At 39.7% G+C, this 27172-nt stretch overlaps 2 protein-coding genes across 12 annotated transcripts in view; one reads left to right on the top strand and one right to left on the bottom strand.

Annotated features, from left to right (window-relative positions):
• LOC136432837 (nesprin-1-like) overlaps positions 1 to 15266 on the bottom strand; it is a 135682-nt gene extending 120416 nt beyond the window's left edge. The window contains exons 1-2 of one of the 2 annotated variants that reach the window (XM_066424374.1): positions 15111 to 15266; positions 13184 to 13359 (exon numbers count right to left, since the gene is read on the bottom strand). In XM_066424374.1, coding sequence (XP_066280471.1) covers positions 13184 to 13262 — 79 coding nt within the window. In that variant the 5' untranslated portion in view covers positions 13263 to 13359; positions 15111 to 15266. Of the gene's footprint in view, positions 1 to 4536; positions 4700 to 13183; positions 13360 to 15110 lie in introns of those variants that run through there. The other variant, XM_066424377.1, reaches the window with a different exon arrangement.
• On the top strand, positions 26 to 26574 carry LOC136432840 (carnitine O-palmitoyltransferase 1, muscle isoform-like). 10 transcript variants are annotated; one of them, XM_066424395.1, is made up of 25 exons: positions 26 to 136; positions 4999 to 5078; positions 9484 to 9525; positions 11084 to 11249; positions 12171 to 12274; positions 17381 to 17493; positions 17801 to 17917; positions 18530 to 18606; positions 18869 to 18959; positions 19273 to 19300; positions 19480 to 19532; positions 19676 to 19762; positions 19955 to 20073; positions 20835 to 20899; positions 21171 to 21269; positions 21626 to 21675; positions 21878 to 21962; positions 22151 to 22257; positions 22455 to 22521; positions 22648 to 22737; positions 22857 to 22927; positions 23103 to 23169; positions 23530 to 23712; positions 24077 to 24230; positions 24487 to 26574. In XM_066424395.1, the coding sequence occupies exons 5-25, from the start codon at positions 12221 to 12223 to the stop codon at positions 24597 to 24599; spliced, it is 1890 nt and encodes a 629-aa protein (XP_066280492.1). In that variant the 5' UTR covers positions 26 to 136; positions 4999 to 5078; positions 9484 to 9525; positions 11084 to 11249; positions 12171 to 12220; the 3' UTR covers positions 24600 to 26574. The 10 variants fall into 10 exon arrangements, with proteins under 10 accessions (XP_066280492.1, XP_066280496.1, XP_066280490.1 ...); XM_066424393.1 differs by having other exon boundaries at positions 34 to 296; XM_066424392.1 differs by lacking the exon at positions 4999 to 5078 and having other exon boundaries at positions 34 to 296.
• Positions 26575 to 27172: the final 598 nt, after the last annotated feature.

Genomic DNA, 27172 nt, shown 5'->3' with positions numbered 1-27172 from the left:
TGCTGGGTCAAGTTTGCCTTGTCTACCCCTCTTACAGCTGCGCATGTATGAACATGCAATCTTTTACAACTCAGGTAGCAAGGAAAGGAAATGACCCATGGCAGTCCCAACATACTACAACAACTTTGCTGGAAAGGTGCGTGTGAAAGATTAGTGATGAGGAAACAGTGTAGCACACTTGTATCATTGACAGAAAGTCAATAGGCAGTGCACAGCAGTTAACAGCTTGTAGGGGCACTGCTGAGCAACATGTGGAACAACATACACCTGTAGATGTCATCCAACATGGGCCAAAGGTGAGCATAGTATCATGTAAATAACATGTATGGTCACATGCTCCAATCCATGTAAAAGACCAGTCTGTATCATGAGAACCTCTTGACAAAGACAGGAAATACATTTTCAAAGTGCTATGTATATGGAATCTATGGCTTGATATTTTGCCAAAGTGAAATTGAAATCAAATGCACTAAACAAATTTATGGAGGCCAAAGATCAGCACATACTTACTCACAAACCATACCATTTTATGACATGTACTGACAAATCACATAATTCACGTTCTGATATTTGACCCTGCTGTCTTCTATCTGTCTGCACAGGTAGAGAAAGTCCCTTGAGTCAGTCTGATACACAGTCATGGTGTTTCTAAAGGTCAAATATATGGTGTGCAGCACAGAGAGTCATTCCTTGCATAATCTGTATGTTACTTTTCCTATTTGGCATCAGTGAAAGCTTATAAAATTAAAATTTCTGAACTAGACTGAACAATACTATAAATTTCAATATACTGTAACACATGCTCTATAATCCCAATATACTGCAGGCACTGTTTAAAAGGCATTTTGGGTTCAACCTATACAGACACAATGTGTATACATTCTAACATCATGTGCCTAAAACTTCTTGTGAGTCTTCAGATAATCATAGCAGTGTTTGGGCCGTGATTGGAATTTTTAAAACTACATTGAGAATATTTCTCCCAAGGTGACCTTATAACCTCTGACAACCTGACCTAGATTCTTTCCATACCCAATACATGTCCTTTGTGGTCTGCACACAATCCAAGCATACTTCTCCTTGTTCTGCCTAATGCCTGGTAGTTTATCAAGTAGGCATCTGAAATCATCACTACTGCTCAAGGTTTGATTTCATTCAGCATATTGCAGAAGAGAGTATATTCTTACTTTCAGGAACTGTCAAAGATAATCAAAATTAAATAACTGTAATTAACATCTAATGAGTGCTATCTCAGATCGTAGAATAGACTTAACTTGAAGTATAGATCATAAATTTATAGTAGGCCAACTGTGGCAGCTGTACAGCAGAGGGGGTAATGTTTATACACAGGTGGCACAAGTGGGGAAGCTGTGCAACATGAACTTGTGATGGGAACGTGATGGTAACCCTTTACACAGTGTCAGGGGTGATTTGTTTAACAGTTGACTCAACAATCCTCGTTACTTGACCTGACAAGTCTAATTTCCCCTGGGATCATTTCACCATGCTACAGCCTCTATTCTGGTCAGTCACAACAGAGGGGTGAAGGAGAGTGGACAAATGGTGACTAATTGACTCTGTTCAATCATATAACATAGATATGATATCAGGTAACACCAGGAGGCATTCTGAGTTATCTGGATTGTCCTGTCAGAGAAAGATATAAGTACTAACCAGGATTAGACAACAAATTACGAATGCATCTCTCATATCCTTTGAGGATATATGTACAAGGATTGAACAGCATTTAGCCAGTTGTTCCTGATTTTCTGCAGTAAGATCAGTCACTGATCATACTGTGTCCCACTGAATTTAAGGATCTCTGCATGCTTCGAAATTACATGTATGACATAGAGCAGAATTTATACTTCCCTGTATCACTCACAGTATAATACATATAAATGAGAAAAAACAGCTTTTTAGGCAGACTGTTTAAGAAAAACTTAATATAACGTCAAATAACCTCCTTGGTTCTATAGAAGTTGATTTTTGACTTTGATTTCTAAAGATTTTGTGAAGTGTGCACAACTGCTGAGAATGCATACTATGATCCTGTCTATAGCTGGGATAAATGATAACAGTATTTACTGCTATAGAGATAAATAATGTGACAGATGGCTATCTTGACTAATTAATTGCTTTCTGTTTGGTGTTCAAACATGGCACAAAAAGTTTAACATGCTTCATTCACAGTGTTTACATTGAGTTTGTTCTAGTTTCACAAGGCCCTGCTAAACTGTGACGTTAAAAAGGACTTCATTAACTTTATGGACTCCCCAGACGTAATTAGCATGTACCTGCTAGAGCTATAAACCTTGGGGACCTTGTCAACCAGATCTTGATGTACTGAATGCTGGATCATTATCTATTGATGAAAGCATAGCATCGGCATGACTGTACTGAAAATTGTAAAGTTGGAAATCAAAAAAAAAAGTCATTTCAGCCTATTTGGATATCTATCATTGACATGTGACAATGCCCATCCCATTGGACTTTCTTGCTGGATACAGTATTTTTCAAACAAAAAGCCCTAATACATTTTGATATACAGGTATTTGGATTCACAATGCATTCCTCCCTGTAATGACAATTTCTGGAAACAATTTGCTATGACATGACAAATGAAAATTCTAATTACATACATAATGTATCCAAAGGATATTCAGTTTAATGGCAGTGTCACACAAAACAAACATGCACCTGTTTGTGTCAGACCACCTGCAGAAAGTAAATCATTAAAACAACAACAACTATATAAAGAAGAGACATGGATCTAATTTTACTTGACAAGACTGAAAATCGAATACTCACTTGGGTGTGAACAACATGTTAAAAGTCGGTCATAGCAGGACAGTGAAAAGTGGTGGGACAGCATGTGAGCTTAGTGGCAGTATGGAAATGAATGGATGGCTCAGTTTGGTGTGACAAATTGACAATACAAAAACGTAAGCAGCTCAGAAGATATGGTATTGTGCTTCCTTTCGTGTTTATTCCCACGCTCTTATAGGCACGTAATACATGGACATGTAATAGTAATACATGGACATACTTTCTACGCAGATACACTGGTGGATTTGTGGAATGTGTAACATAGTAATAAGGTCAAAAGGTACATCTGTGCATTTGTGTACAACTCGTAAGCTGACATTAATCAACATTTTTTGTCCAGTACTTTTCCTTGTTGTCATTATTTTCCAAGACCTTGATAATTTTCACTGTTGTGCCATTTGCCATACACCCACTTTGCACAACCCTACAAGTAAAGTAGGCTTAACAACACCAGCAAGAGTGCTTAACATGTGTTAAATACAGATCACCTTACATGCAACAACCATCCTGAAGCTGCTGTTAATCCTTTTAAAATTGATCTACATTGTAAGTTGTGTTTCATTCATGTGAATGCCTGCAATAAAATTCTTCTTTACAAAACAGACATAGATTTCAACCTAAAAATGTCACAGAACTCAAGCAAAACTGCCCCCTGAGCCTAACAAACAAAGTAGATTGCATTTCATATGCTGGGAGTCCTAACCACAAATGAGATAACCTCATGAGTCATGTACCCTCTAACTATATTTAACTGTGGCCTTATTTTTGGTTCTCAACCTCAATTTCATACTGTGTCTGACCTGAAGCTAGCAAAATGACCTTGGTGTTGATATAAGTTTGCTCCTATCCAATCACATTCAACCTTGACCGTTTATCTTCTGAATGGATGATGACATCTGTAACAGATACACTTGGATAATATACCCAACAGGCTGTAAGTAGAACTTTGTTCTGGATTCCAGTACTCAGCTGGACGAATCAATTCTAAAATGTCAGCCCTACTCTAAATGGCAGGGGAAAGTTTTGCTGCAAACCTATTACTCTATTCTGCTGAACATTGATTAAGATGGAGTGCGGGTCCCCAGGAGCCTAATGTAATATTCCTTCCTTTCATCTAATGAAGTTGATGAAATGGGTCCCTGTTGGAGCCAGCCCTGTCAAGATCACATTCGTGCATTCCAAACGTTAAAAGAACAAAACGCCTTTTCAATACAGAAATCTTAAGGACTGGAATATATGTAACGAGCCAGAAAAACACACATGTACAATACACAGCTGGGTTGGCAAATGCCTCTTACATGAAAGAGCTCTTGTTATTGTACCATGGTTGTTGCTAAAATATCTGAGGTCACGGTCATGGAGAACACAGCGGGACATGACATGCATTTGATTCCACCAGTGTTACTCTGGTATTTGTCTTACCTGTGCCTTTATAACACAAGGTTTTCCTAATATTATTGAAGTGCTTCGGAATAGCCTTCAGGCTTCAGGAGATAAGAAAGGGTTAGGGTTATCTTGTAACAAAAACCTCGCCAATGCCAATACCCGATCACAAATGTTGTGACCCTAAACAGTAAAGGGAATCCTAAATATAGCAGTGGCCATGGTGGTTGGTAGGTTTATCCTCCTCGGTTAGAGGACACTTCACAAGTACAATAGATAGAATAGACCTGTGTGTAATGTGTCAACAACAGTTAAGACACTTACCTCTCAAGACAAGCACTCCCTTAACAGACTGAATGCTTTCTTCCTTATGACGGATCATAGTTGTTACTCCGTGAGGTTTACCGCATAGTTTCAGCTGTCACATTACAAGGACGGTAATGAACACACCCCTTCTGTGACACAGGGGCACCCGGTTCAATTGCAATCACCCTAAGTGCATTGATTGGCGCATAGCTTGACCATTTCTGTGCATGCACTGCTCATATCAGGACAGCCCCGCTTCAACGTCAGTAAACCAATGGAGCGCCTTCGATCTGGCACAATGTGCTTGGGACTGGCACGCAGGGTAAACAGAGATGACGGCTAAGTAGGTTGTGATAATGCAATGAACCGTTTGCCCTGCCCACCGGTATTGTTTCTGATCTGCCACCAAAACAGGGTGATGTGATACATGTCGGGCACTATAATTTGATACATGTACATCTGATATTTTCCACTCTGAAGGAACAGGACAGTCTGATTGCTATATCAGGAGGTCACCTTTTTCTGAAACTGAAGTCCCTGGATACTACGTAGCCTACATGGTGAGTCTGCATTACATTGTTTTGTACAAACTCTTGGAAACAGAAGATTGGTAGGTAACCTTAGACTTAGAGGGGGCCATAGCTTAAGGCTTTTCAAGCAGAAAGTATGCAAATAAAAAACCCACCTGGCTTTTGATTAGTTATTCAAGCTGATTACCCTTATGGAATTATTTCAAATACATGAATATTTTGTATGGTTGTATTTATTAGCTGGATGATTCTAATTCCCTATGATTAACTTCTACTGAATATCTGGGCTGGTCTGTCTAGGACCTACTTGGTATTCATAGCAAACTACGTGTAGAAATGCATGAATCACTATTCCAGTTTTTTCAACATGACAACATATGTTGTACATGCTTTGTGTATGCGGTAAAGTACTCAAGCTAATCACTTTGCTGTACTGTTTCTATTTACCTGTTCATACCATTGGATGCCTTTGAGTTTGAGACCTATCAATACTTCGGAAAATTTGCCATGAGTTTGGTTTTGTTGTGTCCAGAATTAACCCATCAGAGTCCAAGGCAAATTATAGGTCCTAGGCAAACTATAGGTCATGTAGTGTCATTGACACTAGGAATACATCAAGTATTCTTTCTAACCTCTGACCTCGTAACTATGGACAACGACCTAATGATAAACAGGTGCTTCTATGGCACTGAAGCATGGATAATCTCCTTTGTTGTAGAGTGACAGTTACCATTAGAAAAGTGACAGTTCCCAATTTGCTCTCATTATTCTAGTCTGGTCATATCTGATAGCTACTAGTATGTTGACACTATTGACCAATCAGGTTCCCTATAACCTCCTTGCATTGACTAAACTGCTAGGAAATTTTGTAAGAATGTTTTGTGCTCATGACTAATATGCAAGTTAGTTGACAAATAATATACAACCAGAAATGTCAGCCATACATGTAGAAAAACGTTTTTTAAAAATTACACACTAAAATCAAATTTTGTAACCACACTCCATATGCAACCTGCAACACAGCAGAATGATGCTGATGTGAATGCTATTGGACTGGAATTTCAATGTTAGGTTTGTTCTAATTCTGTTGTAACCAAATTGAGTCTTTCCTGCACCGGCTGAAGGGAAATAGTTCTGAATCTGATTTACATACAACATGGTTCAGTGAACAGAAAAGGGTTGCAGTGGAATGGTAGAAGAGAAAACACCTAGATTGTTCTTTGTTCAGCTGCTAGGACTGTACCGACAAGGTTCAATAAAGGCACCTTTGCAAAACTGAAAACAGACTAGAGAGTCACGATAATCATGTTATATGGGACTCCTCAGATGAGTAGATTTTACATAAAAAACTTTGTTTCCCCACATGCTAGAAATACTGCAGTCTTCATAGGGACATCAAAGAAGTACCTGGCATTCCTGCAGTAATGGGTAGGATTTAGAAGCTCCCCATGGGGTATCACCTGTTGCCTCATGTTTATGCAACAATAGAACTTGGAAACCTCTTGAATAGGCAGGCTTCAGTCACTAGAACTAAATTATGCATGCAGGCAATTGTTGTAGGCTTCATTGGATTGTTACAAACATATTAAAGTTCTGTTGGTCAGCAGGTAGACTGAATAAATACCTCCAATGCTCTGGTGAACACAAATCTTGCTAATGATCTCTTGGTAAACATCTTGGGTCCATCCCACGTTATCATAGCTCCATTTTTTGTATCATTTTTTTTCACTTTGTATCAATGTTAAAGACATCATTTTAACTTAATGTGGTTTGGGAAGAGTCTCAAGAAAGATATATTTTCTTGAGCAACAATAATCAAACATTAATTATACATTTTGTATATAATGTAGGGAGGAAGAGTATCATTTCAAACTTGTAGTATGATCATTCAGCTGTTATTGACTGCATTGGTATGAGCGATCTTATCACATGATAGAGTATTAAACCTTTTTTGTCTGTGTGCAATGACTACAGAAAAAGAGTATCATCCACATCCATGTCAAACTTCACCTTTTGGATGTACTCAATCTTGCCCTGTGGGCTATCAAATTGATTTATGGCTTGTTTGACAGTTTGACATGCTCTTATGACAGACCATAATTGTATCAGTTTATTACCTTATTATGCTCCCATTAATTCCTTCTAACTACATGATCCATACAAAAGCTATCAATCATTCAGCTGTCCCAGCTTACACACATTCACTGACCTGACATAATTGTTCAATGAACAATACAACTAAATGTTGTTGCAAATGTTAAAAATAGCCCTTGAAAGAATCAATGGAACTACAGGGTATTGTTGTGCCTGAATATAAGATGGATTAAAAACACTGTTTCTGTTGAAAAATTACTTCAGGAGGTGACACTGACACAGAATCAATGTTTCTTAAAAGTAATAACACATTTAAATGTCATCCTCGTCCACCAGGACCTTTCCGCTCTACGTTACATCGCTCGCGGAAAAGGCCCTGGTAACACGGGGTGGCATCCATGGTTATTGCAGGTCGAGCCTCCAAAACAGCTTCAGCCAATCAGAGGGGTTAAAACCCATTTGCTTCCACTCATCGGAAGCAAACGCGCAAAGAACGCTGGGAAGCTATCAACCAATCAGGTTACGTGTTACGGCTAGCTCATTAATTATTCATGAGCTACAACTGCCGTTTGTGCCAAATAAGGGCTAGCTCATTAACTATTCATGAGGTACAACTGCCGTTTGTGCCAAATAAGGGTTAGCTCATTAATTATTCATGAGTAAGTCTCGTCGACCTGCAATAACCATGGATGCCACCCCGTGTTACCAGGGCCTTTTCCGCGAGCGATGTAACGTAGAGCGGAAAGGTCCTGGTGGAAGAGGATGTTAAATGTCAGCCTTTGCAACATGTACATCCTGTCCTATTTCTGACCATGTCTCGCTGAGTTATCAGTTGCTACTTTGGTGGTCCTCACTCCCCAGTTTTACTATGAGTTTAGAATCCAAAACATGGCAAAAACACTCTAGATCTATTGCCAGGGGTAAGCTTTGCATGAACGTCTGGCCCCATGGTAGCTTGGTCTGTAAGCAAGGACTGAAAGTGCTATACCAACATGTCCTAACAATGTTATGACCATGCCTTTGTCAGTAAAAACTCAAACAAGAGTGTTTGACTCTAAGTGATACCAAGGACATTATATGTCCTTGGTGATACATATTCAGAAGTTAGAAAAATGGCAATGTATAGTTAAGGTCTCATTTATGTATTACTCCGAGTGGGTACCCTAAAAGAGTCCGTTGCCCAAAAAAATGAACGGCTGCATGTACATGTGTCTATATCGGTGTAAAAATCCCTTTTAGCTAGGCCAGCTGATATCAAGCGTCAAACTGATGAAAGCTTGTTTGTAACGGAAGAAATTAACAAGTAAAGTTCGGCAGCCGCGCGCGAGGTCGGACGTCCACAGCCGGACATTGGCGGTAATTCGGTCGATCACTTTCAGCTGGAAAGTGCCTATTTAGGGGGTCTAGCTAAGTGCCGTTTTTAATTGCCATAAAAAGGTATTGTATGCCAACTGGTAGTTGGCAATTTTTTCAAATGATCTAGGGTAGATGAGCTCAACAGAGAATGAATGACATCGGTGCATTTCCTATAGCTTCATCACGAACGCGCCCATGTAAAACACGTTTTATAACATGTAAGCCTATGGGGCGGAAAAACTCATGAATGAGACCTTAAGGCAGTAAAGCGTGTGTTATGTTTTGCATTCCATCTCACCCACTCCACCCTCTGGAGTGGACGGGGTCCGTATCTCTTTCACAAGACCAACAGGATCAAAATCACTGGATGGAACATTCATCACCACCTAGCCATAGCATACACATAGTATGACAACAGGGTGTTTCTTCTCCTTCGTCAAGTTTCAATTCAATTATCATTCCAACATTCAGACAGCCTGTTAGAGTAATGAGGCATTCAGCTCCTCCCTTAATTATCGGTGAAATTACCGCTTCAGTGAAAGTCTAATTCTAATAAAAGTGCCAGCACAGATGTACTATGGCTTTAATGTAACAAACAACTGGTAGTGGTAGTGATTCTCAAATCAGCTTACATCATCTCTGCTTGGAACTCATAGTAGTGACACCAATGTAGAATGCCAACACAAACACTGGAATCTTGATAGTTTCAAGGATTTTGTATGATGGAAACAGTCTGGTGATAAAAATCTGGCATAATATGAGATGGGGGGGGGGAGTGCAATGATGTTTTACCTGATTTGAAGCAGGTACACAGTCTGTGCTGCATATCAACATTACCAGCACACCTATTCGGCTTACTTTGTTGGATCAATGTTTATAGATAGAAGGCTAATGGGATGGAATGAGCAGTCTAACTGTACCTATCACCGTATTGTCTAGCTGGGAATTGCATTCTGGTCATCACATGTACTCTATGTCATTACAGAGGGCCTTTACAACAGAGGCTTTGTGATGGCTCCATTTACAGGTAATTCCTTGTATGCACTCATACTCACTGGGCATGATAGTCTGGGATCAGTCACAAGAAATATTATCTGGGAACGTCATGCATAAAGCTAGCATTCTATATTACTCATACTATTTACAGTAAAATAGTTGCATACAGAAAATTGCATTTAACAAATAATATGAAAAACTAATCACTAATGTTTTATATTGTGAACGTTCTTTGCTCACCTCCCCTCCACTTCCCATTGGTAAACATTGCATGGTGTGCCATTACGAACAACTAGTACTTATGTTGACAGGTGCCTACCACTTTTGTCATGGGGAAACGCTTCAACTCAAGTTTGACAACTGCATGTTCACATGTTTTTGCAATACATGCAATGAATGTTCTGCAAATAGACTTCTAAAATGATGAAATATGATATGTGGTGAAAAGAAACACAGAACACAAAGAAGGAGTCCTCTTAAACACAAAGTACAGCATCTTTTCAATCCATTTTTGAAAACTACACCAGGATAGCAAATTCAAAGAGGTTATATATATATAGAATACAACACGGGGTATTCCGTATCACCCGAGGTACCAGCCCGACCGCGGGTCGGATCGCCCGACGGCCGTAGGCCGGAGGGCGATCCGACCCGCGGGAGGGCTGGGACCGAGGGTGATGCGGAATACAACGTGTTGTATTTTATTTATGTCATACCTTGGTCATACCCACCCGAGAAAACACACATTTCAATGCGGAATGCGCCAGAAGTTGACGGAGTTTTGTGTCTTCGAACATGAAACTGTAGCAACATTGATTCCAATCTCCGAATCCGGTATTCGAATTTCCGACGGCCGCGCAACCGACGCGTTCGAAATGCGTTCGAAATATTCTATGGAAGCCTGTGTGATAACCCTCCCGAACCCTATGTGATCCGGATAGTTATCACACGGTCCGGAACACCCGTATCAGGCCCAGGCATGACATAAAGGGTATTACATCCTTGGTAAGTTGCATTGACACAGATTTTAGGAGCTCTAAAACAGAAAGAAGACAGAAGTAACCTTCAGAATTTCAATAGATGTTATTCTGGATTTGTCTAATGTGATGTCTTAAAAGAAATATGGAAGCATTTTTACTTATTTTATAATTTTGCATTACACGAATACCAGCCAGAAAGGATGGGGGCTATGGCAATAGTCATATGTGTGATGCAAGTCAACTAGCATCCAAGGTGTATCATGTTACAATCTCTACCTTCTTGATAGCTCATCAAGACAAAATGCAAGAAGGACTTTACACCTTTGGATCATACAAGGGTCATTTGAAGGAGCACTGCACAAGTGGGTCACCAGCAAACAAAGGACAACAACAGATATACCAACAAGACCTTTTCTAACCAAAACGCTGACTGGATTCAGCTGGGTGTGGTTGTGTGGTTGTATGTTGCCAAGATTTGCAACTCACCTCAAAACACCACCAAACTGACATACTATCACTTAGTGACATGACAACAACAAGCATTTACATGTTTCTGTGGAAAGGTAGAGGGTACTTACGAATGTGCTCACACACATGTTCCTGATACAGGTCGAACATCCTCACAAAAATACCTGGACTTGAACTAAAGGAAGCCAGCCTGCTCCAGAGTACAGGGGCAGGGCCTACGGGATGTTTTGCACTTCTGAGGCGTGGGCCCGAGTTACTAGTCACAACTGATAAACGCATGCTGCGTGAACGAGGATTTGCCTTTAAGGTATTTGACTGGAGATTGACAGACCCAAATCTGACAACTTAAGACCTAAGTTTGCTTTTTCGAGGCAGGGTAGCCTATTCACCTTGCCTTGCATACTCATGTTCAACTTTGTAAGGATGTCTCAAAGTCTTTGTGAAAGACAGAGTTCCTGTAATTTGACTCTTATTTTGGTTTCTACTCTGGTGCATTGTTAGCATGAGGTTCTTTCGTCCCTCACTTCTTTTCAGTTAAGGGTCGCTGCACACTATTCAACAACTTATTCTACAGCTTTGTACAACCTACTAAGGCTAAGGCCAGCCTTCTCTGTCAAAGACTCCCAATCACCTGCCAACTTTTATCCTGTTTCTATATCATTAATTATTCTCTTTTGCCAACTCTTACTTATCAATGCTAGTAAGCCAAACTGGTAAACAAAACTGGGTTTTGAGAAAACAACTTGAGAAAAAGAAGGGATAGAGTAGAGATATCTGTCATTTTCTCCAGACCTGCAGTATACTCTCCGACCTGAAGTCTCCTTTCTGATAGTTTAACAGTTAATCAAAACTTTTGAGTGCTTCTTGGATCCTAGGGCCCGCATTCCATCCTAGGGGTCGACTCGAGCTCCCCTATATCATTAGTTTACTGAGGAAAACTGTGCTTAAGTTTTCATTTGTGAAAAAAAATCACTCATCACTGAACCCCCTTTTTTTAATCTAGCTATTCTATTTGGGTTCATAAGTGTTGTCTGTTTTGACAGGCTCAAGTAACCTTCGAAGACTGCTACATGCAGTAGGAGTAATCTAATGCCGTAGGCTATGTAAGTAGGGCATCAGGGCAAACCATTCCTGACCAGTATGGCACAGTTGTCACAACACCCACTAAGGGTGAACAGGTGGACAGAATGTGTATTCACCCCAATTCTTGTTTTCTGTTTTGACACAGGTCTAATAGAGATGCCTGGAGTCACTGGACCAAACTGTAATTGATGGGACATGTGGAATATTAATGATAATTCCTCCTGCTGGAGAAATGGACAAGTGACAGATGTGAGCAAGTGAAAACCCCACAGACTTACATAGCCAACAACATTGGGATCAGGACAATTTAGCACTTTACCAGCACAACCCAGTCAACATGGTACAACATCCTGGTCAACTTGGTCCAACACCCCGTTCAACTCGGCCAGGGTTAGGTTTAGGGTGTTGGGTTGAGTAGACAAGGATGCTGGGGCTAGTTGGTCTGATTAGCCATGGCCGGAGTTTGTAAAGGGCAAAAGAGTCCAACATTTAACGACAATTTCTGACAATAAGTTACCTACATACCTATATCATAAAATGAACTTTCCCAAGATAGTAAATGTACAGAAAACATGCTGTATATCTAGGAACATAACATTATAGTAATAAAAGTATTGATTGATAGCATACTGCCAGACTGGACCTAAAATTTAAAAGAAAAGGATAGCGGTATTTTCTGGGACCAGTAAAAGTTATAATAACAAATATTTTGAAATGCATCCCAACTTGTACATAAAGATTTTTGTATCTCACTACCAGTGCAATAAAATGATTGAAAAGGCCCAAAGCTGAAGTCAGAACCACTGAATGTTGTTTATAGTCAGTTTTTTGTTACAGGCATGCATGTCAGATATTGGAGGTTTGCTGCCACACTTAAAAATAAAATACCTGTTAGTTTTTGATTTACAACAAATAGTCATCATGATTTATCAACATCATAATATCATTATATGGTCTAGCGATGTCCTTCAGAATTACCAAGATAGCCAAACCTTTACCATGGCCATACTTAAGTACACTATTACTATTAGAACAGCTTTATTGATCCGACAGCATGGCCACAACTGACAAGTATGTGGAGTGGCATGTGAGGTTATGTGTGATGGGACCTCTATGCCCCGTGGTATTTCACACATAGTAGTTACCCCATTTCCCTACCTCTCCTGCTGCCGATCTGTGAGCTCAGGCTCCTTGGGATGGATCCAAATAATGGCGGTCTCTTTCGTTGGCCCGACATCTTCCCTTAGTCACCACACCCGCAGCAACATTTGAGTGAAATTCCAACCTCTTGTGACGCTTGAGGGTCACTTCTTGATCAGATGATCCAACAGACTCTGAGGCAAAACAAACACCCACATTTCATACATGCCTGCTGGCAAGTAATTCAGAACCAAAATACACTTTAAATCAAGACATTTTCTAATGAGCCAATATCTAAGTTTATAATCATATGTAGGAAAAAGAGTCAGCTGGTGACGTTATAGTCTAAAGTTAATTTTCACTAGACTATATCAGTTCATGTGCAAACTGCTGTTACTATTAGTTACTACCCTTGGAAGACATAAAATGTTATCAAAGTTCAAAGATGGTCCGAAAATTATATGTAACTTAACAGTCATGAACCTGTAATTGAATACTAGTAGCTATAGTAACTGTAACGTTACTTGTTTTATCTTCCTGATCTGAATAACAGGTGCTACTGCAATTAACGTTAACAATTGAACAGTGCTGCCTGTAGCCAGATGGAAGGAAGGTCAGGAATAGCCTGGAGGCTAATGTCACATTCTTGTGGCGCATGCAGCTAGCTTAGTCTATACAACTACGTATGCACCAGACCCTTTCTTTTTACCAAAGTGCATCAACCTTGAACTGAAGGATAACATCAAGGATCAACTTGCCTCCTTGAGAGAGGAGTGCAGCTGGTGGCCTGTAGTACTATACTTCACTGATTCATACCATGTTGCAAGTACTGTGAGCAAACTGCACAATTGACCATGAAGTTGTTTTTGAACCATTACCCAACAAAGGGAACATAACACTGCTTGAGGCAGACACCTGTAGTTAGGTTTTGACAGCTTCGAAGACAAATAGTGCTAGTGGCACGCTGTTGTAAAATACAATGATGTTTGGTATTTCAACCGAATGACAAGGAGGTTATGTTTCCACTCCCTTGGCTTTTTTTGAAATGTTTACATCAACGAAGGCAGTTGTCCTTTTTGTGGTTAGATTGTGATTTTGGAATATCATTTGAGAGGTTCCCATAGCTGCTGCCAACAGCTAATCTTTATCTATTATGGCCCAATCAATGGGGGATTACCGAAAAATGCCAAAATGATAGGGTCATCAAGCTCTTCTCAGTCCACAGTTTCTGCTAACATCGTAGGATGGCATGCTGTGTGGATGACAATAGAAACCTAACGCCAGGCTAACGCAACAGATCCTTGTCACCATTAGTAATAACACAAGTTGCAGCAGTAACACTAACAGCAATGATGATGATGATGACAGTTACAGTAAGTACAGTATTTTGAATCCATGCTTCACCAAGTGAATGACATTATGCTGAAGACCAGGGACAAGAGTTCAAGGATGCTGACGGTCGAACAGAAAGAAAGACTCCGCCATATAAAGGCACAGGAAGTGGGGAGGGCTGGCCTCAGTACCACCATCATGCACCACCCTAAACTATCCTGATCATCAACGTTAATTGATAAACATCAACCCAAGGGACCTCTTGTCTTCAATCTTGTCCACACTTACCAGCTCATTGGGCCGACACACATCTCTAACTTCCAACAATCGGGATATTTACGATTCAGCTTAAGATTCCTTAAGGGCAGGAAAAATATCCGTATTCAAGAAAGACGCCTTGTTGCTCTCGGGGATCTGGTGAAAAATGTTGGTCCCAAAATAACACAAAGCTAGTTTGAGATCACTTGTGTGGGGTCAGGGCACCACCGGTCACCAACCGAGACACATGCTAGATGCTAGATGCTAGTCTGGCTTTCAGAGTCCAGGAAATCTTAGACAAAGATACAACCCTTGATACTCCACTTAAAACGACTGGGGAAGACTGTGCTCGTACCGATGCATGTGATCCTGTTGGTGTTGCAGACGCTCAGGAATCAGTGACCGTTGTCATGTTGTCCTGGGGTGATGGCATGACAAGTGTGGACGCGTTGTGTACATTTCGACCACATCAACAGATATGCAAATGTACCACAGGGAACTCCCCGGAGGACAGGGGCTGATCTGTTTTGCACCTTCCCTCCCTCGGCAAGACGTGGCCACTGATGCCTATCCCAATTCTGATGCTTGAATAAATGTTTTTGTACGAACTCCTAAACTTTGGACTTTTAAAGTATGTAGGGATGCTTGTGGTGGCATAGTTAATATTGTTACAAGTAGTATTGCCCTTGTCACCTTTAGGGCCCTTTAGGCTACAGTTATAGTATCAAGTTACCAAATTGTTTCTATCAAATCAAGGAGGTTCTATATAAAACCTCCTTGATCAAATGTAACACCACCAAGAGTCCAAGACGCAAGAAGTACCCGTATAGGTACCGTACGGTACATACTTGAACGACGGTGAATAAGTCTCACATTTGTTTGTCATCGGCAAACCGTCATGATAATCAAATAGTATTTCCCCATGATAAACTGTGGACTTTAGCAAGCGGCTGATAACCTGGAACCAGAACCGTAACATGTTAACTGTTAGTAGCGCCACCTATTGACAAGAATAACAAGCGCAGCAATGGCATAGTAATATCAAGGAGGTTAATGTATTTAACCTCCTTGGTAATATGCAGGCTCTAATATCGACCAATTGAGATGTTTTCTTTCTCTCTGTAAATATCTATTAGCAGTAATGTGGCGTTGGTAGCATATTCTGGAGGTATTGTGCTGCTCGTGGGTTGTATTAGGTCATTTGGCTTTATACAGGCTAAAGGCATCAACGCGGAAATACAAACAGCAAGTAACGTGAGTTCACTGGAAGGAAATTGTTATCGACCGGACAAAGGGAACGAAGATCCTCAGCAAAGTCAATACCATATAGCACCTTACTGCACGTGCAACTAGCCTCTACCTACTCTCCAAGCAGAGGGGTGGGTCCGGCAGGTTTTTGACGTGTTTTTAGGCGTTTTTGTCGGGCTTTCTACTTTGTCATGGTTTAAAGATAGAAAGAAACCATGACAAAGTAGAAAGCCCGACAAAAACGCCTAAAAACACATCAAAAACCTGCCGGACCCACTCCTCTGCTTGGAGAGTAGCCTCTACCAGGCTCCGCGGATCGCTGGGGAAATAGTAGAAATTGGCCAAATAGAGTGAATTGCATGAAGCGAGTCGGCTACGGAGAGTCGGCGAATGAAACCCTCCATGGCCAAAGTCCCCCGGCAAATGTTCTCCCTATAGACTAATTTGCAACCCTGATTTGCAACATTCAGCAACATTTAAAAGTTCGTCTGCTTCCCGCCAGATCGCATCCTCACGTAACCACAACCTTAAAATCAACATTTTGGTTATGAACCATTATATTGTTTCCTTATAGCACATTGAAATAAGTCATCATAAATCAATTGATATTTTTTACTATAGAATAAAGCTGTCTTTCTTGCATTTTGTTGAAATACTATAATCTACTCCGATGCCGTCGTGCAATATTTTGATCATGTGATCAATGACAGGAGAAGGTGACACAAAGATGGTGAACCCACAGTCTGTGTAGGGTCAATCGGAAGTTCTGGAGGCAAATACGTAAGGTGAACAGAAATCTAAGGATGTCTGCTGTCAGCAAGGGTATGATGGAGTCTCCGGTGGTCTCGACGATAATGATCGGGGCTGCAGGAGCGGCGACAGGGATGGTTCTTTCCCGGAGCTTCCCCGGCTCCTTCGCGACGTTACCGCCCCTCTGGAGTATCTCCCCTCACGGTAATGGCGCTGTGTGTGGGTTTGTGGTGGGCTGTGTCGGCTGGAACCTCCGGACATGGTGCAGGTTCCTCTCCCTCAAGGTTCTCCTCAAGTACAGGGGATGGATGTACTCACCACGAAGTAGAATCACCAAGGTAAACAATAGATCACATGAGAGTCATGATCATGACGTTGTATAAATTCCAATATGCAGCAGATGATAAAATCATCTAATACCGTGTGCGGACTTTTAACCAATGAGTCCGTGGAAGGCATACAAAATACAAAACATTAGGTTCAACTCTGCAAAATTACATGTACATATAGTCTATTGATGTTGAGAATAATACAGATAAACATCTTCAATGAATCACATGATAGGTATTAGCAAGGAGGTTTAATCACCTTGGTATGAGGTGACAATGAGGGTTTCATATCTTACAGGTGTGGCTTTACCTGATTGACAAGGTGATGGGGAAAGGACCATACTCGCTGTTTGAGTTCCAGAGTGTATTACCTCCATTGCCAGTGCCAGAGCTTGCTGAGACCTGTACAAAGTAAGATTTCATTTACATGCCTAATGTATTATAGCCACTGTCATGAATGCTTCTGCCAGCCCTTATAAAGATGACGACAAATCCTGTGGTCAGTGCATTATCTTTTAGGATGTTACTATGACAGCTGCTGTCTCTTTGGACACTGTATACCTTGTTTGTATCATCTTTCATTACCTTTGCTTGTTTTCATGTACCACTGTCTTCAATCCACTTTAGATATACTATCACTGTGTGTGGTTTCTAGATGTTCAGTTCAAAGAGAGTTGATAAATAAACAGAAGATTGACCATCCCTTTCTCCTGACCAGGTACCTTGAAGTTGCCAGACCGTTGCTGTCACCAGAAGAGTACGACAGGACGGAGGAAGCCCTGCGACTTCTACAGGAGGAGGATGGAAAACCTCTACAGAAATATCTGATCAGAAGGTACGTCTACGTCATGTCTAGTCTTGATATTATTTATTGTGTTCATTGAATAACACTGTGTTCACTGGATGGCTGTCAGACACATTAAAATCTAATATACTGCACAACAGTAAGATTTGTATTCAGGCTATATCATGTCTCATGTCTGCAGGTGGCTGTAATATCAAAATGGATTTTTGCCAAGTTGCTATATCTGTATGATGTGACATTATTGATTTTTTTGAATGTATTATTCAAGAGGATGTTTCCAATGAAATTTTAGCTTGATTCTTTATTCTCAACTTTTTAGCTTTTGTACGAATAATTGTCTAATAGTGTAAATGCATTTAAGTTCGTGTGGTTTTTATTTCGCGGGAGGCAGAAAATGGAGTGTTCACAGTGGTTTTAAGTTCGCGTTTGAAACAATAGTAGTGCTACAGTCATAGGTGGGCAAAAAGTTTTGCGGTGGTTTTGAGTTCGCGCTGAAAGTTCACAGCGAAAACCGCTAACATAAAACCACCGTGAACATTTCTGCATTTACAGTAGTCTATCTGTAAAGAAGCCTCTGGTTGGACAATGATACAGTAAAGTTTTTTTGTCCTGACTATCCTTCATCTCCATCATGTTAATTAGGTCATGGAAAAAGAGGAGCTGGTTGGTTGAATGGTGGATTGAAAACATATACCTGAAGAGAAGAGAGCCATTACCAGGTTGGTGTTTTTTTTTGATAGAAATTATTTTTTTGATAAGAAGTATTAATGTGGACTGTAACTGATGAAGACAAATATGACTTTTCCCGTAAATTGATATCATACTTCATCTTGTACAAAAAATGGATTACATTAAAAAAAAATTTTTCGGTTTTTGATTGAAATTAGGCAATCTACTGCAGTATGAAAGGTTAAATGTTCACAGTCACTCTATCAATTCTTTGTAATCAACAGTACTTTCATATCCTTTCCTTTCTTTCAGAGAACTCTAATTACTACTTCCTTGATGGTTTGGAACTGCCAGCGTCCTGTCAACTTTCTAGGGCAGCAACTATCATCTTCAACCTGTTAAAGTAAGTAGTTACATCTTTGTCAGCCTCTAACTGATAACGGAATTGTTTGTGACTCCTTGATATAAATTCTTCATCATCATTTACATGTATACGTTACTTTGGACAATTGCAATGAATGTAAGCTTTGGACTTAGTGTGCACTCCGAACGTGGAGGAATTTTGCATCTACTCGGCAACATTATTGAATTTCTAAAGAAATAGATGTACATTTTGATAACAAAACGTACTGAAAGGTCTTCATCAGTTCCATGATTTGGTTTCCAAAATTACTCAATGCATATTTCTAAAACAAATCGTCTTCTTGTTACTATAGATTTAGAGAGTTGGTGTCCAGTGAAAAGGTATAGCCTGTTTTTTCATTGATCTTCATTTTACCTGGATGGCTTGTGTATGAAAATGCTAAAAATAGAGTTAGTTACAGTTTTATAACGTATATTTCTGCTCTTTTATCTTGTATAGTATAAATATATGTAACTAACTAAAGATCTTTTCGGAACATGTCTTTCCAATAATTTTTCAGCTCCAAGGAGTTTTCTTTCAAAATAGAGTTCCTATGTGCATGGATGGCTACAGGTATGGCTCACAAGATGATCATATTATGTTCTGAAGTTCTGAATTTTCCATTTTCTTTCCAGTTTTTCATTCCTGATTTCTGGTGTATGTGAGTTTGAATTGTGCACTTAATCATGATGTTTCAAGATTGCTTACTTTTGTAGGTACCTGTTTGGAACTTGCCGTATCCCTTGTGTGGAGAAAGACTACTTTGTAATGCATCATCACACAAAGCACATTGTCGTTATCAGGTGAGAGACTGCTTTTAGGCTGTCCAAGGACCAGACAAAGAGTCAGTCAATTTATCAACATCAATACTTTTTCAGTTTTGTTATTGAGGTGTGCACGTCTTTTGTTGTTTCTGTATTTTCTGAAGTACTACTTGTATGTTAGGTGGGAGATCATTCGACAACAGCATGAAACGTGTGCTTCTGTACCTACAGGAAGGGATATTACTTCTCCTTGGATGTCTACACCCATGATGATGGTACCCTGCAACAGCTCTCACCAGCTGAGATCAAGGAACAACTTAGGATCATCTGTGAAACCGCTGATGCTGAAGGTTTTACCATAAAAGTTTCATAAAAAGTTGGACACACTACAGTGGTCTTGTGATAAGGGTATTTAAAACAGGTCATGGCCAAAATGCATCAAAAACACATTCTAATGGTTACAATAAAGTCATCTGTATATTTATATTTTGAGGCAAATACCATGTCTGCTCAGAATGGAGTTTGAGATAGAAATAGCCTTATCAGAAGACCCTCTTGTTACACAGTTTTCCAAGTGTGCAGTGGAATGTTAGATTAGTTGTGTTTGGTGTAACACTTGTAAGTCTAGTTCATCCCTTAACAGCACTCCATTCATGTTTATTTCTGTTCTGTTTGCCCATTCTGAACTTTTATTCACCTTATCCAGGTTAAAGGCCTTTGGTGTTGCTGTGTGCTCTGCATGCATTTGAATTTGGTCTCAGTGTGAAAAACCAAGAAGGTAACTGTAGATATTTGCACCAGTCATCCACAGTACCAAATGCATGTCTTTCTGTTCAACATTTCTTTTAGTTGTGTTTGATGACTTATTTTCATACCACAGGTTTCTTCGCATAAAATAAAATCGCATTGCGGCATTTAATAAAATCTTTGACAAGACTAATAGTTAAAACTTTGAATGTTGTTGAAAACAAAGGGGTGCATCTTTTTCATGGTTAGCATGTATACCTACCTACTGACCAGTGGATACTAAAGTTGAATAATCCAGGTGAAGGTGATGGTAATTTTTGTAGACAAGTCTTGAAACTTACAAAGTCTGCTTGTTTGATTACAGATAGCAATGGCTTGGCCAACAGTCTTGCCTCAGTCACATCTCAACACAGAACAGTCTGGGCTAAGGTGGGTGAGGAGAATGGTTGCCAGGCATGTTAGTTTGGAAATATATCGAGTCTGATATATCAGATGGTCACACTCAACTTATATAACATAGTATGTGTGCATGTCTTTTGTAATTTTGGAAATTTTTTAAAGATATGTTGATAAAACATATATTTTTACTTTATTCTATTAGGAATTTACAGGATGTGCTCAAAAGATAATGCTTTACGTATGAATTTACCCAGGTTTCTTGTACATGTAGAAAAAATTCAGACCTTTTTATGTTTGTCAGCAACGTCAAGTGATGCTGGAATCAGAACAAAATGCAGAGTCCTTGGAAATCATTGAGACAGCCATTACTGTCATCTCTTTGGACACTGCTTCCCCTCAGGTGGGTGTATGACACTGCTGCTTACTGTACATTGTACTTGTTTTATTGAAGAAATAAGAGTATGTTGTATCAGAATTGAATAAGAGATAAACTTAAATATTGTGAACAATGTGCTAGCAGCTCTTGTGCAATGGTGTTTTGTAAGATCAGACTAGTTGCAGATAGTGATGACTGAAAGGAACTATAAAAGAAGCAAAACTATGCATGCCATCTAATCTCAACCTTATGTTTATATTTCAACATTGCTTCATCATGCTTAATCCAGTTGCTTGAGTAACTATTTTTGACGTATCTTATTACCTGGATGTCTAACATTCATCAACGTATTGCTTCATCATATTTTTTCATCTTTCCAGGACCTCAGTGAACAAGCCAAGCTGGTTATGATGGGGGATGGGACCAACAGGTGCATAGTCATATCCTACATTGTCTGTCATTGTTAACATGCTAGACATGTACTGTATATGTACCTTTAAATCTGTGGTTTAGTGCCCTATGCAAAACTTTGTCTTTGGCAGCAAATTTATCTATTCCTTGTTGATTTTTGCAATGCCCATAGCCTTTCTGTATGTCTGTACTTTTGTAACTATTCTGCATCTCTGTTACAGGTGGTATGATAAGTCCATGACAATTGTGGTCTTTCCCAATGGTAAAGCTGGAGCCACAGTGGAACATTCGTATATGGATGCAACAGTATGTACACTATGAAATTACATGTAACATTTGGAATTTCATATGTGGTACCAATCTCTAAGCAGATATTGAGGTAAAACATCATCTAGGAGTATCTATCTGAACTTTCTCATTTCTATTGCCAACTTCAGAACTGATCGATCCAGGCCTCTCACACATTAATGGAGCCCATATCTTTGCCTTGTCAGATATTCTCCCGAGCCTGGGAATATGTACTTTCCCATGAGCAGTACAAGAATGGACAGGTGCCTGCTGAACAGTGTGCCTGGTGGAGGAAACTTGCACCACCCAAACAGTGAGTTAAATGGAAAAGCAGTACATTTATATGATAAGGCAAATCATGTTATAGTAGAAAAAAGGGAAAACTGTTGGCATTCTTTCAGATTTTTCTATCTAACAGGATCAGAAGCTATCAGTATTAAGCCTTCATATTTAGTAACTGTTTAACTGCTCAAGGCAAGTTGACCATTTGTATTCTTTCTTGCTTTCCAGACTACAGTGGAACCTGAATGGCTTTACACCTGCATTAGAAGGAGCAAAGACACACATACAAAAGACTGTAAGTTTTATTCATTTTTAAGTTCACAACCAGATACACCTCCTACTGTCTCTCCTTGAGTGTTGCTGTATGTTCATTTTATTCTTGAATTAATCAATCTTACAAAATTATTCTTCCCTGTCACAGATCCAGGACATTGACTTGGTGGTTGTAGGCTCCGACTACGGCAAAGGCTGGATAAAACAACAGAGGGTTAGCCCGGATAGTTTCTTGCAGGTATTGTGAACTATATTTTGAGTAATTTTGGTTTGGTAAGTCAGTCTTTTTTGAACAGGAGTAACCAGGCAGTGATAAATTGTTGGCCGAAGCTGAAGTGACTGGTGCTGTTGTTTCAGATGGCTTTGCAGCTGGCCTATTATCGGCTGCATGAGGAGACACCAAAGACGTATGAATCTGCAACTACCAGGTACAAAACTTGGTTATACAAGTACTGTGCCATGACAGAAGATATACTTACAGAAGACTGTTGAAATCTATCTGCTTTTCTACTATTGTGAAAATTATTTTGAATGCAACTATGATTATTTCTGTGAAAAGGCATCAAGTTACTGAGTCATGTCTTTCTATGTGTTTGTTTGTAGGATGTTTGCCCTGGGAAGAACAGAAACCATCCGGTCTGTGTCAGATCACTCCGTCAAGTGGGTCAAAGTAAGAACCATCATGTGTGATTTCCATTCAGTCCAAGTATTTTAAAGTACTTTTTACCATATCAATGTAACAACATGACTGGGAAAATGTTATACCAAACAGCAAATTTTGAAGCTATTATGAAATTTTTTGTACTCATAGATGACTACAACTTGGGAGCAAGTTAAATCAGGCCAGGGCTTTCTTACTTAAATACACAAGGTCAGTGTAAAAAAGAAGAAGCCAAGTCTCAAAAGATATACTTGTTATAACAATAGGGACTCATATCCATATCACCTTCTGAATCAGCACAGAAGCTGTTTATTGAAGGTGAGCAGACTGAACAATATACATATGTATGACCTTCTACTCTCTGCACAGTCCATGGACAGAGATGATGTCAGCCCAGAGGACAAGGTGTCTCTACTGAAGAAGGCTATCCAGTACCAGACTGACTACAAGGTTGCTGCTGTAAACGGGAGAGGTGTTGACAGACATCTCCTTGGTCTGTATCTAGCTGCGCAGGACATGGGCCATCCACTCCCCCAGTTTTTCAACACAAAGGTACCTGGATACTATTGCTGATGTATTCTAGTAATCTGCTGCATGTGTGGTCATATTTTGTAATCCTGCATTTTTGTCAACTTAAAAGCTTCTACAGATTCAAGATGACAAATGTTATGCATATTTTGCAATAACAAGCAAAGTGACTGCACCGTCTTGGAACACAATCCTGTGGGGAAAGGAATCTCAGTTGCTGATCTATTTGCGAGAGTTATAGATCCTTGAAAAGACACTGTTATACTGATGTAGTTAGTGCTAGATGTCGGCCAGTACTTCCCTTATACATGGGATTTTATTATGTGATTGTGAATTACATGTTAAGTATATGTTAATCTTTACTGTGATACAACAATGTCTGTTGTAGGCCTGGATGATGACAGACAAGCTATCAACATCACAAGCACCTGCCAAGTTCACACAGGAATGGAAGCTACAGACCTGCACTGTAGGATATGGGTTTGGGCCCTCACACATGGAAGGTTACTCTGTGTCCTATATGGTCATTGGGGAGGACTTAGGTAAGGGCATTACAGACAAGCTAGATATTCTAGTTTTAGTGCCTTTCCAGTGGAAAGAAATATGTTGTTTTCCTTGGTATGGCTTTGTTGGACATGGTCCTGCCCATGGTGCTGAACCTATTCCACTCGCACTGTAGATGTTGTGTTCAGTAGTCTCTCACATTGCTTTGTTTCAAGGGTCTGGATTTCAATTATATTGTATACATAAGCAACATAAACCTTCATAACTGATAGATTTTACATTGTGTTCCACCAGTGAACTTCCACATCTGCACCAGGAAACACTGCACAGCCACCATGTCTGAAAAGATGGGAGCAGCCATCAAGCAAGCCATGACTGACATGAAGGCACTTATGGAGGGAAAATGACTGTCAGGAGAGCAATAGCAAATTGATAGATATGATACTCAGAGAGTTTTGTTTGCAACTGTATACATGGCTAAATATCCATCTTGTTATGACAACCTAGTTTGTCTAAAGTTTTACAGGAGTCTCAAGATCGATTCTTGGTCAGTGTTGTGGTCCTGTATTGGGGCATGTACAATGTAGGCATGTACACCTGAGCTTACTTAATGCGTCTCAAAATGTTATCTCTTTCTTTATACTGCCTTACACTTGGTCGAAATAATGCTGTTTCTTATCTGGTAGGACTACTGTTGCAGGAACAAGGTAGAGTTGTTGCAGTATGGCAAACCTGATAATCTTATAACAAAGAGGTATCATTGTGTCTTTCTCTACTGGAAATACCTTTACTGTATAACCTTCTTGTGCTGGAACCTTGGTAAGACAAAGGTGTGGTATCTGGAAGATGGCTAGTTGAGGAACGCTATGGCTAGTTCAGCAAAGTGAGTCACATACAGTAACTTGAAGTAAAGCCAGATGTATTGTTTTTTCTACATTATTGCAATGATCTGCTGAGCAAACAGCTGACATTATTGTAATGTGAAGGTAGCTAAGGCATGCTAGTCAGTAGATAATGGATGTAGAAAAGTCAAAGCTTGCTGAGGATGACATCATACCATTAAATTGTGTTGATTCAGCCTGCAACAGGTTGTGTAATTAGCTGATTTTGTGTCAGATGCAAGATGTGAAGTTCAGTTGTGATAGAAGTGGTAGCATTGAAGCTGCAGTTTCATATCACTGACAAAAAGACCAATTTTGAAAACAAATCCTGTAGTAGTAATCCAGAGAAGATACCTTCATATACAAAAGGACATCAACCAATACTTACCAATAGACATAATCAGGGTGCAGGAAAGGAATTTCCTGTCACTGTGATTTAAAGTGATTGTCAATGCCACCTTAAACTTGGACCAAAAGCATTTTGGTATTTTTAACTTCCACTATGTTGTATTTATTTACAACCACCTTGTAATAGCATGACAGTAGGTCTTATTGTATATGTTTGTGTGACTATGAGTGCATTCAGTTTGTTTAGAATACTACATAGTAGTTTATATTTATATGTCATATGTACTTGCTGTATAGATTATGTTGATTTCGCATGCATATCAAGAAAATCAATGGTACACAACTCAGTTCTTCCATGACTGGGGTTTGTGGTAGAGCACTGCAAAAAACTGACGAAAGGGTTTTGAGGGTCTAGATTTGAGTTCACATTTCTCTGCGGTGAAATGACATTAAGCACTAACATGCTGAAAAGCGTACGAAATGGTGTGTTTTTGATAAAAAATGAGTTTAGAGTTTTGACTCGAGCTTTACTTCAGGATATTCTTCCACATTGAATGTGACCCACCTTTTTACCCCAGATTGACCTCTGTGGTGTTGTGTAAGCGAAGTTGCAATACCGTATGCTGTGAATGGTTAAAAAAAACTACTGTAACAGTACAGTACTAGAGTTTTCTTTATAGTTGGTTCGATTATACGCAAGGTTTTTCTCTTTCTGGCAATATCAGCTATTTTTGCCGGAAAAACTTTTTCAATGGCTTTTATCTAACCTAAGTGCCAGCCTTTTTAGCTTCCGTACGCTACCCAAGCTCCGCTCCTCGCCGGCAGCGGAGCTTGGGTAGAGCAGCGGAGCTAGGGTAGCGGACGGAAGCCAAAAAAGGCTGGCACTCAGGCTATTTTATCTAACGCAAATATGCCCAATTTTGCGCATCATTTTATTTACATGAAAATAATGCTTTTTTCCTCCAATGGACTAAATTTAGAGAGGTTGAAGAAACAAAACTCGGTTGGTCTTGTAACTGAGAGGATATCATTTCACCTCACACAGAGTTACTTTGCTTCAGAATAATTCCCTGGAAGAGATGGTTGCTAGACATGAGGGCATGCAGCCACCAATTAAAACCCCAAATAAAGTGGGGTTTGTCCACTTCAGTGATGAGATTCCTTATTGATAACTGGTATTGAAGCCACACTGATCAGGCAGATGAAAGTGTATTTGTATTTTGTATTTGTATTTATTGACAATGAAAGACAAGTCATTACACTGGGTCAGCCTAGGCAGCTTTCGCTGGTAACGGCTGACCCACAAATATAGATGAACATACAGTAAGATCATTATACTATCATAATACATTGTGTGTTGGCTTTGTACGCATATCGCCAAGTATTCAACATGTGTGATTTAGGGGAGGAGTGCAGGCGTATTAAATGGTTGAATATTTCCACAAAAGACAGGATGACAGGAGAATTCTCATACCATTTGGATCTGGAGGTTCGCTAGATGTGGCAAGGATAAGAAAGATGTAAGCTTTGCAGGAATTCAGAGTTGCATGGTAAGCAGATTATTTCGGATGAGTAATTCCTATAGCAATGTTGTAATCAATTCGACCATTTTGCCAGTCCAGAATGTCAACATCATGAGGTACTAATACCAGTCAGTAGGTGACGCCTCTGTATGACGTGCGTGAAACCCCATTGTGATATATAACGTTAATGGGTTCAGATTTCGTACATTAACGTTATATACATTAATG

Source organism: Branchiostoma lanceolatum, chromosome 4 (genome assembly GCF_035083965.1).
Source record: "Branchiostoma lanceolatum isolate klBraLanc5 chromosome 4, klBraLanc5.hap2, whole genome shotgun sequence".
Lineage (NCBI taxonomy): Eukaryota > Metazoa > Chordata > Leptocardii > Amphioxiformes > Branchiostomatidae > Branchiostoma > Branchiostoma lanceolatum.
The sequence above is the reverse complement of the archived record's forward strand: the minus strand, read 5'-3'. Positions and strand labels throughout refer to the sequence as shown.

Coding starts and splice junctions, on each gene's coding strand:
- LOC136432840 (XM_066424391.1), top strand. CDS start 16,807: ATGTCTGCTGTCAGCAAGGGTATGATGGAGTCTCCGGTGGTCTCGACG. Junction 19,301..19,479: donor AGTTGGTGTCCAGTGAAAAG/GTATAGCCTGTT, acceptor ATAATTTTTCAG/CTCCAAGGAGTTTTCTTTCA. Junction 22,928..23,102: donor TATGAATCTGCAACTACCAG/GTACAAAACTTG, acceptor GTTTGTTTGTAG/GATGTTTGCCCTGGGAAGAA.